This window comes from Camelina sativa, chromosome 17 (genome assembly GCF_030686135.1).
Source record: "Camelina sativa cultivar CO46 ecotype springtype chromosome 17, ASM3068613v1".
NCBI classification, from domain to species: domain Eukaryota; kingdom Viridiplantae; phylum Streptophyta; class Magnoliopsida; order Brassicales; family Brassicaceae; genus Camelina; species Camelina sativa.
The window spans coordinates 696,773-708,942 of record NC_141896.1 but is presented as its reverse complement, the minus strand read 5'-3'; the positions used below and the strand labels follow the sequence as shown (position 1 = coordinate 708,942).

Genomic DNA, 12,170 nt, shown 5'->3' with positions numbered 1-12,170 from the left:
CAATGGTTTGTTCATTCTAAAGCGACGACGGAACATAGTGTTATTGTAAGTCGGATTATCACTAAAATAATCATTCCACAATCGAGTGTGGCCTTCTTCGCGGTCTCTCTCAATGTGCACTCTTCTGATTATTGGAGCTGGTGGTACCTCTGGGTGAGTGTAGTTGTATTGAATCTCCTCCACTATACTATCAACCTTCTCCTCTACCATTTCTTCAATTTCTTGATCAGAACTCCAAGTAGATATTTTTTGGCAATTTGGGTATAATAGAAGGCTTATGGAATGAAAAAGGTTTGATTTTGTAATGAAAAAGGTTTGATTTTGTAATGAAAAATGTTTTGGCTTAATTTGAAATGGGTTTGAATATTTGAGAATATGAAATGATAATAAGAAGATTTGATGATAAGAAGAATCGAAAGATAAGAGAATACAAATGAGAAGAACATATAGCAAATGAGGTTGAACAAAACATTGTCATATATAGGACTTCCGAAAGACACAACCAAACCTAAACCCATTCACGGGTTACAAAAGACAACAAGTCACAACTCGTGATGATGGGTTACAAAGGACAACAAGTCACAACAAGTTACGACAACAACAAGTCACAAACCCATTCACGGGTTACAAAAGACAACAACTAATAACCCATTCACGGGTTGCAAGAGACAACAATACAACAACAAGACAACAATAAGACAGACCCGTGAATGGCTTGAACATAAAAGGCTTGAAAAGACAACAACACGACAACATGTTTCCCTTCACGTTTCAACTTCATATGCTGTCGCAAAACCTGAAACAAAAGAAGAACAGAACACAAGAGTTAAAAGAACAGAACACAAACATTTTTTACAAGAACATAACACAGTACAAGAACAGAACATAACACAAGAACAAGATAAGAACACAGCACAAGAACATAACACAGCACAAGAACATAACATAACACAAGAACAAGAACATAACACAGCACAAGAACATAACACAGCACAAGAACAGAACATAACACAAGAACAGAACACAAACATTTTTTACAAGAACAGAACACACGAGTTTAACAAAAGATATCCAAACCTAAGTGTTCGTCAACATTTGGTCAACCAGTTTGTCCCTAAGAAGTTGTTCGGCTGATGTTAGTTCAGTCTTGTTAAGGAGGCTGTCTAGCAGTCTCATTTTGCCGTGTCTCTCTTTAGCCGCTTGTTCTTTTTCTTTCATTGCAATGATCTTGTCTAGCTTACCAACCGAACCATCCTCTACATCAATAGTCTCAGTCGGTTTCTTCCCTTTTTTCTTAGAAGCTTTAACCCCCGGAGGCCTGATCTCAGCCCCATCATTGCACTCTCCGTCTGTAGCGAGTTTGGTCCTTTTATGGCTACACTCCTCCGTGATCCATTTTTGATCATGCCTCAATTCCCTCCAGCAATGTCCTAACAGGAAAGGCTTCTCCATGTCGTTCTTGAAAAGCTCATAGGCCAAGTTCAATACATCATCCTCTGATTCTCCACTCTTTCTTCTTGAACTTGCTTGTGAGTAACACCCCACAAACTTATTGACTTGGTGGTTAATCTTGTTCCACCTAGCCTTACATTGTGAAGGCCCTCTTACATTTGGACTAGATTATCCATCATTTGCTTTGAAGTAAGCAGCAACCCTTGTCCAGAAACTTTGAAGCCGCTGCTCATTACTCACCACAGGATCCTTGCTTGTATTTAACCAAGCACTTATGAGGTTGACATCCTCCTCTGCACTCCACCGCTTTCTTATTCCCCTTCCTCCGTCTTCTTCATTCTCATCAACCGCTACATCGATACAGTCTTCAGATTCTGATGGTGTAGGGCTAAAGTGAAGTGGCTGAGATGAGGATCCAGGCCTAAAGTGTACAGGCTGAGAAGAGAAGGTAGAGGTAAAGTGGAAAGGCTGAGAGGAGACTGTATTTGGAAGAATCGGATTAGTAGAAATGTTGGAGTCTTTTTGAGAATTCATAAGATCAACAAAATATGTTTGTGGAAAAGGATTAAGGTTTCTAGGATCCATTGCTTGTAAAGCTGATGTAAAACGGAAATGGTTATTTGAGTAGGGTTAGTGAAGCTGATGTAAAACTGAAATGGTTTGTTGATAAGGATTAGTGAAAGCTGTTGAGAAACGGAAATGGTTTGTAGAGAAGGGTTTGAGAAAGCTGATGTAAAGCGAGCTTCGGTTTGAAGAGAAGGGTTAGTGAAAGTTTACTTTTTAAACTTCACCATTTAGTTTTTCAAATTTATGTTTTTAGTAGAACTACAACAACCACACATTTATAACATTAAAACTACCTACAAACCCTACACCATCAAACAATAAGTTTGATGTATAAGCATTCATCAATGATGATTAGACAAGTATCTACTTAACCCTCTACTAACCGTATTTATCACATCTCAACAAACAAAAAGCAATCATCAATGACTAACTAGACTATTACCTAATCTAACACCAAATAAATTACTCAACCATTACTCAAACACTTGATCAAATACACGGTTCATTAATTATGAAAGATATAACACCATCCATTTTCACACAATCTTTTAAACAAAACATCACAACATAACACTTTAAGAACATGAAAAAGCTACTAAATCATGCAAACACACAACCGCAAACAACATCTTTCAAAAACAATTGAAAGCTAGAGTACCATACCTTTTCAAGAGAATCCATCCGCTACCATACCAACAACATGACGACTCGCCTTCTCCTGATTGTTCAGACTTACGCCTGCACAGTATAGTGCCAACAGATTGTTAAGAATAAAGTAAAAAATATTTACCATTAATCTGTTTGTAACAAGTTTCAGAACAAACTTGCCTTAGAGGACATTGCAATGGCATTAAGATGCAGACCAATGCTAGGTACTACACAACTCGATGAAGATTCGCCCAATGTTTGCTGATTATGTTTGTGGAACCTCAAAGTCTAGACAACGTCTTCTCACACCACGATGCAAGATCGAATTTGCCTGTCACACAAACACACACACAAAGAAGAGAAACACATTTTCAGAGACAATGATCAATCAAGAACCAAAAGCTAACACAATATCAACACCACCAAAACTCCAAATTAAGAACTTTAGATGAGTAAAACTAGAAACCAATTGATTTAATAGACAAACACTAGAGGAAGAGCAACGAATCAACACAATTACAAGAGGAAGAGAAACGAATCAACACAATTAGAAGAGGTAGAGGAACGAATCAACACAATTAGAAGAGGAAGAGAAACGAATCAACACAATTAGAAGAGGAAGAGAAAGAAACTCTAATCGGATTAATCCGAAATCCTAACAATCAATCCGATTAATCTGAAACCCTAAAAGAAAAACATGCAATCAATCAGACATGAGAAACGAACTTTCTCTCTCCGATTCGTTAGGGTTTGCACCTTGCCGTTAGCTTCAGGGCACCACCGTCGTTATCCCACCAGAATCAGCCGACTGTCGTTCTCAGATCTAACGGTTTCGCCGATTTGGAAGCCATCGCCTCCGGATAACCAACAAAGAACCAGTTTACGCTGGTAATTTCAATGGATTCGACGTGAATCCATTGTTTTCTACGACTTCTTCATCAATCGCCGTTTCTCTCGTATGCGGAAACAAGAGAGAAGGGAAAGAGACAGTCGGGAAGAAAGAAAAAAAGAAATGAGAGAAAAAAAAAAAACCCCAGTTTTATATTTACTTTCCAACCACTCTCGTCATGCCACGTATCGTTCTTGGGGTGTTGCTCGGTTTGCTTCCGGCAGTAACGATTCTCGGCTAAATGGACCCATTTTGGGTTTTTTATTATTTATTTGGGCCCCAAAAACAAAAGAAACCCAGAGAGAATCGATCAGTAATCATGCTCTAATATTGCTAAAGTGAAACCTTGTGAAATACATACTTATGCAGGCAGATGAAAGGTATATCTCTTGAGTCTAAAGTTGGAGGAAAAAGGAGATATCCCCAAAATCTAAAATCTTATGAAAGGGAAGCAACAAACATGCTAAATGCTACAATGACATCAGAGGAAACCCCTAACAAATACAGGACAAAGACCACATAAAACTGATAAGATGAGACATATAGAACCAACCAAAGAAACCAGTACTCCAGAGATCCTTTGATAGAACGTATCGAAAATGCTCCCGGCCAACCATCGACACTCAAAACCTCCTCTTGAGAAGCCAAACTGCCTAAATGAAAACGTAATAGAACTCTTAAAACTGTGCTTCATAACCTGGCAAGAAGAACTACTTCAAGTTCCACACACTTTCTTCCGGATACGGGAATGTCAAACTCAAGGCGACAGATAACCACCTAGATAGAAGCCACACCAAAGGACTAGATCTCGATCAAATCTAAATTGCAGAGTCGAAGAGCGAAATATCTAAGCTGAATAACACCAATCTTAAAAGATCAAGAAGGATAAAAGATCGAACCATACTGAACCAGTGAATTAGAGAATCTACAAAGAGTTAGCAGACCTAAATATCTCTACTATCAAACAAACGATCAAAGTCACCTTGTAAACGATCAGAGTTAGCAGGCCGAACTTCCGCATCTACATTATAAAAATTTGAACTTTATAACTTGAAAATATTTTCTGTCATTGATGGTAAATAATTTAACTACTAAAAGTGACTAAATAAAATATATTCCGCAAATAAAATTTAAGATTACACGTATATTATATAGTTTCTTTGAATAAAAGAATTTGTTATTTGTTGTAAAATAATTTATTTATCAATAAATAAATTTATTATTAGTAGCACTTCCATAAATAAATAAATAAAACTAATAACTTGGAAATTCCTTAATTAAGTCGGCAAAATCTTCTGAACGTAACTCAGAAGACTAAACCTATTTCTCAATATTTGGGCAACACGTCTTAACCGGATAACTCACACGTATGTATGTTCCACCTAAAACGACATCGTTCCTACACTCCCTGTGGTATTTTTTTCATTTTTATATGTATAATTTCTGCAAAAGAAAAAAAGAAAATATCTAAGGAAGGAAAGCAAATTTTTTTTTTTTTTTAAAGTCTTCTTTTTGCTATATAATTTATTAAAAAAATAGAAAAACGAAAATATAGCATAAAAAAGATCTCTCTCTCTCACACAAGTTTCGTCTTCGGCGATCTGTTCGGCTGATAAACCAAATTTTTTAATTTGCTTTTCTTCTTCACCTTTCTAAAAATTTCTCAATTCTAAATCTTCAGTGGGTTATAATTCATCACATTCCAAATTCTAAGATCGTTAATTAGTCTAACTTGTGAATAAGAATCCCAAAAAGGAACAATTTTTTTTTTTAATAAAACCAAAAAAAAAAAAAACACAATGGACAGTTTGTGTTTGAACAGCGGTTTACACGGCGTAATTCCAGCGATCACGGCGGTTGGAAACGGTGTAAGCGGTGGAGGAGTTGTTGAAGTCCGAGCTACCGCAACGGTACCATCTCAAAAAAGAGGACCTTTTGGTTTCTCATTCAAGTACCCATTGACTCCCTTCTGGTCACGCGGCGGTGGTGGTTGTGGAATTGCTTCGAGGAGGCGAAGCGGGTTGTGTTTGGACGACGCCGTTCTGGTTGATTCTAGCGATTCGAGGAAGCCTATCGCGGAGGAGAGGGCTGTGGCGGTGGTGGATCATGTGGAGACCGAGAGACGAAATGGCAGCTGGGTTCTGAAGATCTTGGATGTACAATCTATGTGGAGAGATAACAGAGACGATGATGACGATAACGACGAAGAAGATGAAGATGAAGACGAAGACGAGGAGGTGGTTGAATCAGACGACGCCGTATTATCTGAAGATGATGGTGTATGCGGCGATGTATGTTCGGTTTTAGAAGATGATGATGACAAGTTTCAGCTTGATAGAGAATCCTTCTCCAAATTGCTTAGGAGGGTTACGTTACCCGAATCGAAACTCTATGCTCAGATGTCTTATTTAGGGAACTTGGCTTATTCTATTTCTAAAATCAAGGTACCGTTTTTATATCCTTCCTTCTCACAAAAAGAGACAATGTTGCATTCTGAGTTTTGGTTCATCTGTGGCATTTTCCTTGTAGACTGCGAATCTTTCGAAATATTACGGCTTGAGATTTGTAACTTCATCAGCTGAGAAAACAGAATCCGCGTTAAAAGCTGTGGGGAATGGTGAAGTTTCAGATGAGACTAAGCCAAATGAGGAGGTAGAAGAAGAAGTAGTTGAAGAAGTTGAAGAAGAAGAGAAGGACAAAGGACCTCGCAAGATTAGTGCTTCTGCTGCTTATGAGATTGTTGCATCAGCTGCTTCTTACCTTCACTCTCGTACCAACAACATACTCCCTTTCAGTTCTTCATCCAAAGCTGAGAATTCGGACAACCATAATGACAAGTTGGCGAATATGGAGTCATCATCAGATGTTGCTTATTCTGTTACTTCTGTTGTTGCTGCTGAGGAAGAGGTGAAGCAAGCAGTTGCAGACGATTTGAAATCAACTATTTTGTCTCCTTGTGACTGGTTTATATGTGATGATGATCAGAGTCACACTAGATTCGTTGTGATTCAGGTATGAAGAATAAGGAAAGCTGATTCATTTTTTTGAGATTTCTTTCTCTTAATGAGTTGATGATGAGAATTATGAAATTGATTGTAGGGATCTGAATCTCTAGCTTCTTGGCAAGCAAACTTACTCTTTGAGCCTATTGAATTCGAGGTAACTTTACTTCCTCACACTCCCAACAATCTTGGAAACAAAACTTTTGGCTTTAGAACTTAAGGACCTTGTGTTTTAATCTATTAGGGGCTTGGTGCGATAGTTCACAGAGGCATATACGAAGCAGCAAAAGGAATGTATGAACAAATGCTACCTGAAGTTAAAGCACATATTAAAACCCACGGGAGCAGTGCTAAATTCCGTTTCACTGGACATTCATTAGGCGGAAGCTTATCGCTATTACTAAACCTCATGTTATTGGTTCGAGGTGAAGTACCTGCTTCTTCTCTACTCCCGGTTATAACATTTGGTGCGCCGTTTGTACTATGTGGAGGTGACCATCTTCTTAAAAAACTCGGATTGCCTAAAAGCCATGTTCAAGCTATTGTAATGCACCGTGATATTGTCCCGAGAGCTTTTTCTTGTAACTATCCATACCATGTCGCCGAGCTACTCAAAGCTGTTAATGGAAACTTCCGTAGCCATCCTTGTCTTAACAAACAGGTATGACAGCTACGATTCAATCATAGATTAATGTAGCTAGCTATGTTGCAGAACTCTTGTAGTTAAGAAACTACATTTTGTTTTGCAGAGTATGTTGTATTCTCCGATGGGCGAGCTTCTGATTCTTCAACCGGATGAGACATTCTCTCCTGGACACGATCTTCTTCCTCCAGGAAACGGTTTATATCTTCTAACTGGTGATTATGAATCGCCTGATAATGAAGACACTGAGGAAAAGCAACGGTTAGTAGCTGCGCAGACAGTTTTCTTGAACACGCCGCATCCTCTTGACATTCTCAGCGACAGATCAGCTTATGGTTCCAGCGGAACAATCCAAAGAGACCATGATATGAACTCGTATCTGAAATCTGTTAGGAGTGTGATAAGAAAAGAAGTTAACCAGATAAGGAGAGAGAAGAGGGAGCATCGTCGGAGTCTCTGGTGGCCGATTCTGGTGGCTAGAGAAAGCGGGAGCTCAGGGATAGCGATCAGTAACGGACAAATCAACAGTCAGGATTTCTCAGGGATGATGAAGACAGGAAGAAAGTCGTTGCAGAGATTCAGCCGCCTTGTGGCGTCTCAACACATGCCTTTGATCGTTGTTATGTTGTTTCCTGTTAAGTTGCTGTGCCTTGGAGCTTTCAACGTCTTTAGTTTCCGTTGAAAAAGTTTGATTTGGCGGGTTATTATGGTCGTTTGCTTATACCGGTTCAGACCGAATTTAGGTTTGACCGGTTTAGATCATTCTTTATTCATACATAATGTTTGTTTGTTTGTTGGGGGCCATTGAAGGCTTTTCCAGTTAGATACATTGGTTTCATGTTAAAAGGTTGTGGAAAAGGAACAAAAGGGACCAATATCTGTAAAATACAATTTTATAAAAAAAAGTATGTGTAAAACAAGTGGGAAGTACCAATCTGGTTACACTCTTTTAGTCAACAATTATATAATTCACATTCATACTTGAGATTTTGTTTTCTTTTTAACCACTGATGCTAATTAATTTTGTGATTTGAAGACTCGTTATCAATCCGACATCAATTATTTTTCTCTTACGAAGATATTTTTTGTGTGGAAAAGCTGTCTAATCTTAGACATGATTTGTGGGAAAATTGAAGAAAAACAAAATGTTTCTTATTGACAGCAAATAAATGAATTATTTTAATTTTTCGCTATATTATTTAATTATGTTTTACGAAAAGAGAAAACAAGTTGGGAGAGTTGTCAAGAAAGTGGCCCAATGGGAGTTTGATGTCTATCCAATCGAACAAGACACGTTGCCACCAATCACACGCAGCGTAACTATACGACCATGAATATATTTTAGCTGGAACCTCATTCATAAGCTATAACCCAACGCGCATGTTATGAAACGTGAAGTCTAATAATATCCCTCTCAATTCTTCTATCATTATGTGACAGTAAAATATTCAGAGGACTAAATCTATTCTAGGATCTCACCAAGAGAACTAAGAACAGTGAATACAGAACTGAAAGATGATCAAGAGAGAGAAAGATCACCTTAAAGGACTGAATCCGAGTGATGGAAGCAACGTATGCGCCGCAATAAGTGATGGAAGAGAGAGGGGTAAGAGATAAAGGATGATACTCATTCATTAGGTTTTTCAGAAATGGCAAGGTATGCCTTACATACTAATTCTCTGGACCACAAACCGGTACCAAAAGAAGTAAACCAAAAGATGTAAACCGGAACATATTAGAATGTATCCGTTAGCATAAAATAGGATAATAAAGGAATATTCCTGTCACACATTAATTTTATGTTGGCTTCTATATATAAACCCTAATTTTGAATCTTTGATCGTAAGAGCGTCTTTTGTTAAGTTTTCCCATTCTCTTTTGATGGTAGCTTTTATACAATGTAGCTGGTGTCAATAGCTTAATTGTACGTTCTCTTCCTGATTCTTGATTAGTTTAGTTTAGTTGTGTAACATGCCTATTTCATTATGGTCGGACAATGGTTGTTCTGATCTGGTGGTATGACCCTTATATGCAACTGAATAAATGCTTTGATTTTTTTTTTTACGCGAGGCTTTCTGCAACTGTTGGCTTCATTAACGTGGTTGTCTTTATGTTTGAACATATTGATGATACAGTGTACCTTTTGTAATGTCATATCTGAAATAGATATCAAACAAGATTCGTCCTTTTACTTTTTTGCCAGTTTTCATACTGACTATTGAGTGTCTTCGATTAAAGGTTTTTTTAACTTTTTCCTTATTCCACCTGAAAAAATAGTTACGATAGCTTTGACTTTTTCCTAACCACCAAATTAGGTGAAAATCTAAATGTTGACTTTTTACTTGGGTAGTTTCAACTTACGACCCCTTTTGTAATTTTTTTCTAACAAAATCGAGGTCTTGAAGTAATGGTAATTTCGTTTTGAGAAAAAACAAATTATGATTAATCAAGTCATATACGCTTTCGACGGTGAGCAATTTTTGTCTCGGTTTTGTCATAGTTAAATGAGTCGGTTACTCTGTTGGACATTCAATTACTCGATACGCTCATAAAAACGAGTTTAACCATTTTAATGTCACTCTCACTAAAATATGATATCAAAATCTCATAGAGAGAGATAGAAAAAAGTTTTTTTTTATTGTTCAGTGTCATAAGTAAAAGTAATAACTCTTTTACTCTTTTACTCTTTTACGTAAGGAAGAAAAAAAAGAAGAGAGACAAATCGCTAAAATCCTATGACATAACTAAACCGAAATTGGTTGTCTTAAACCGGCACGGGAAATCAAACTCCCAACGGCCGCCATATCTCTACAAAACACTCCTTTAACCACGTTTAAATTGTTGCTACTCTTCCTCTCAACCTCCATTGCCGCTGCTTTGTTATCATCATCTGTAGGCGTTTCAACCGGTTGAATTTTTATTGCCACTGCGTCTACCATTTCGATGTTACTTATCACGGCGTGGTATCCCTTCTGGATCAATCTATAGAGTAACAAAGTTGACATTCTAGCTCGGTTCTTAACCGAAGCTAGTTCTTCCTCATCGGTTAATTCAAACCGGTCTATGAAGGCTACTGTTCTCTCCGGTTTATGTCTTAGATTCATCAACAAATAAGCCCGGTTCAGCTCAGATTTCGAGCACCCACGTTCGATTCCCATCAAAGAGTAATAATCCACATTACCGATTTCTCCGATTGTAATTTTCTCCTTCATTTGTTTGATTTTAGAGGTTAATTCACATAATTTCCCCGGGATTTCTCTGTACCGGACATTGTGCCGTCTCCAAACCGGGCCGTTTAATGACCGGTCGCGTAAAATTGAATTGTACAGTAGTTTCAGATGTTCTAGATCGTGAAGCGAGTCGGGGAAACACCGTATTGATCGGAACAAATCGGCTCTGGTTTCTAAGGCTTCGAGGCGCGACGGATCTAAGGCTAGGGTTATGTTGCAATCGGCAACGGAATCTGCGATTCGACCGGCGGATTTGTAGGCTGAGGCGCGACGGATTAAGCAATCGGCGAGGAAGCTCTGCGGCGCGCCGCGACGGCTGTCAACGATCTTAGAGAAATGGCGGATGGATTCAGAGTAGAGACCAGCGTCGAATGCCGCGAGCGCCGCCGTGCGACGACGGAGGAGGAGTTTGGTTTGGGAGAGCAATTGCGATACGATCTCGGATTCCGTGATTGGTTGCGGATGAGATTCGGAGGTGAAAAGGGTGAAGCTATCGTCGGACCAGGTGATGCTTTCTCGGCGGAGCTCCGCCGTGGCAAGGCGTTTACCGTTTTGGAGTAGGGTCATTGCGTCCTCCATTAGACCTAGGTGGTAACAAGCTTGGCCCAAAACCACGTATCTGCCAACAGAGAAGAGAAGATCCGACTCAGTCCGGGTCCGGTTAAATCATATCCGGGTCAGGATAATAGGAAAAAACATGAAATACCTCCATTCCCCTTGCTCGTCGGGATTATTACTTAACCCTGCCATGACTTTCCTCTTCAAGTAGGAATAAGATAAACACTTAAACGACGACAAGTCATGATGACTCGGAAGAAGAAGCCTGAGAGAGGACTGGGAGAGCTCCGATGAAGAGACGACGACGCTGCTGCTTGAATCTTCGTTATCGATTCGAAGACTGGGGATGTAATCTTGAAGCAAAACAGCGACGTCTTTGAAACGACGAAGGTAGAGAAGCGATCTTGCTTTGAGTTCCAGAGCGAGTTCGTGGCGAGGAGAGAGAGAAAGCGTTGAGTTTAAGAGGTTTAGAGCTGATACTACGTCGTTTGGATCCTGGCTCGTTAATAAGCTCTTCGCTTCCTTCATGTACTTGTCCACTTTCTGAAATAACATTTAGAAACAGATAAAGTTTCGCGTACACAATGAAGATAGATATACAATAATACAGAGTATATTACCTTTCTGTTACGCATCCACCAAGGATGAATCGCCATTGCAGCAGTTTCGTGGTTCTCGAGTTCGTCAGAAACAAAAAAAAAAGGTAATGAGAAAACGAAATCTCTGTTTTTTCGTGAAATAAAAGGTGAGAGATACAGGTGGAAACTGTGAAGACGAGAGTGAGAGAGTTGAAAATCATGTGAAGTCAAGTAGTCTTAAATACGAGAGAACCAGTAGAAGATTAAAAAGAAAAGCTGGTATGACCTATCTACCCCTCAAACGGTTCATAGCTCAATCTGACTTCTATCGAATGTGGACAATATGTATTGACCATTTAGAGTGTTTGCAAAAATCAACTTACGTCTGGAAGAAGGATTTTGACAAATCTGACAGTATCGTAACGTTTATTATGCAAGGAGAAATTAAAACGAAAGTCTTGTCTCGAAAGCCAAAAGACTTATGTTTTCTTCTGTTTCTCTTTATCGCCACGTCGTAGAGTAGCTAGCGTTGCTTGTTTTTTTTTTGTTTGATTGTTTTGTTTAAAAACTCATTTAAACTAATGCACTTTGCTTTTGGATTTA

At 38.7% G+C, this 12,170-nt stretch overlaps 2 protein-coding genes and 1 long non-coding RNA gene across 3 annotated transcripts; 1 reads left to right on the top strand and 2 right to left on the bottom strand.

The window, feature by feature from the left end:
- Positions 1 to 420: 420 nt before the first annotated feature.
- Positions 421 to 8,839, bottom strand: LOC147923212 (uncharacterized). The gene is made up of 4 exons (XR_015587262.1): positions 8,741 to 8,839; positions 2,848 to 2,998; positions 2,683 to 2,757; positions 421 to 796 (listed from the first exon to the last, which is right to left on the bottom strand). It is a non-coding gene; the product is annotated as an uncharacterized LOC147923212 (long non-coding RNA).
- Positions 5,004 to 8,121, top strand: LOC104754237 (phospholipase A1 PLIP2, chloroplastic). The gene is made up of 5 exons (XM_010476375.3): positions 5,004 to 6,000; positions 6,086 to 6,568; positions 6,656 to 6,715; positions 6,803 to 7,219; positions 7,308 to 8,121. Exons 1-5 carry the CDS (start codon positions 5,356 to 5,358, stop codon positions 7,881 to 7,883), a joined length of 2,181 nt encoding a protein of 726 aa, XP_010474677.1. The 5' UTR covers positions 5,004 to 5,355; the 3' UTR covers positions 7,884 to 8,121.
- Positions 8,840 to 9,819: 980 nt separating the features above from the next.
- Positions 9,820 to 12,130, bottom strand: LOC104754236 (uncharacterized). Its single transcript, XM_010476374.3, has 3 exons — positions 11,610 to 12,130; positions 11,138 to 11,532; positions 9,820 to 11,050 (listed from the first exon to the last, which is right to left on the bottom strand). The coding sequence occupies exons 1-3, from the start codon at positions 11,643 to 11,645 to the stop codon at positions 9,946 to 9,948; spliced, it is 1,536 nt and encodes a 511-aa protein (XP_010474676.1). The 5' UTR covers positions 11,646 to 12,130; the 3' UTR covers positions 9,820 to 9,945.
- Positions 12,131 to 12,170: the final 40 nt, after the last annotated feature.

Excerpts from the sequence above, each read along its gene's own strand:
- LOC104754237 (XM_010476375.3), top strand. The coding sequence starts at position 5,356 with ATGGACAGTTTGTGTTTGAACAGCGGTTTACACGGCGTAATTCCAGCG. Across the intron at positions 6,569-6,655 it reads CTAGATTCGTTGTGATTCAG|GGATCTGAATCTCTAGCTTC; the intron begins GTATGAAGAATA and ends AATTGATTGTAG. Across the intron at positions 6,716-6,802 it reads TTGAGCCTATTGAATTCGAG|GGGCTTGGTGCGATAGTTCA; the intron begins GTAACTTTACTT and ends TTAATCTATTAG.
- LOC104754236 (XM_010476374.3), bottom strand. The coding sequence starts at position 11,645 with ATGGCGATTCATCCTTGGTGGATGCGTAACAGAAAG. Across the intron at positions 11,533-11,609 it reads GGTGGATGCGTAACAGAAAG|AAAGTGGACAAGTACATGAA; the intron begins GTAATATACTCT and ends ATGTTATTTCAG. Across the intron at positions 11,051-11,137 it reads GACGAGCAAGGGGAATGGAG|ATACGTGGTTTTGGGCCAAG; the intron begins GTATTTCATGTT and ends CTCTGTTGGCAG.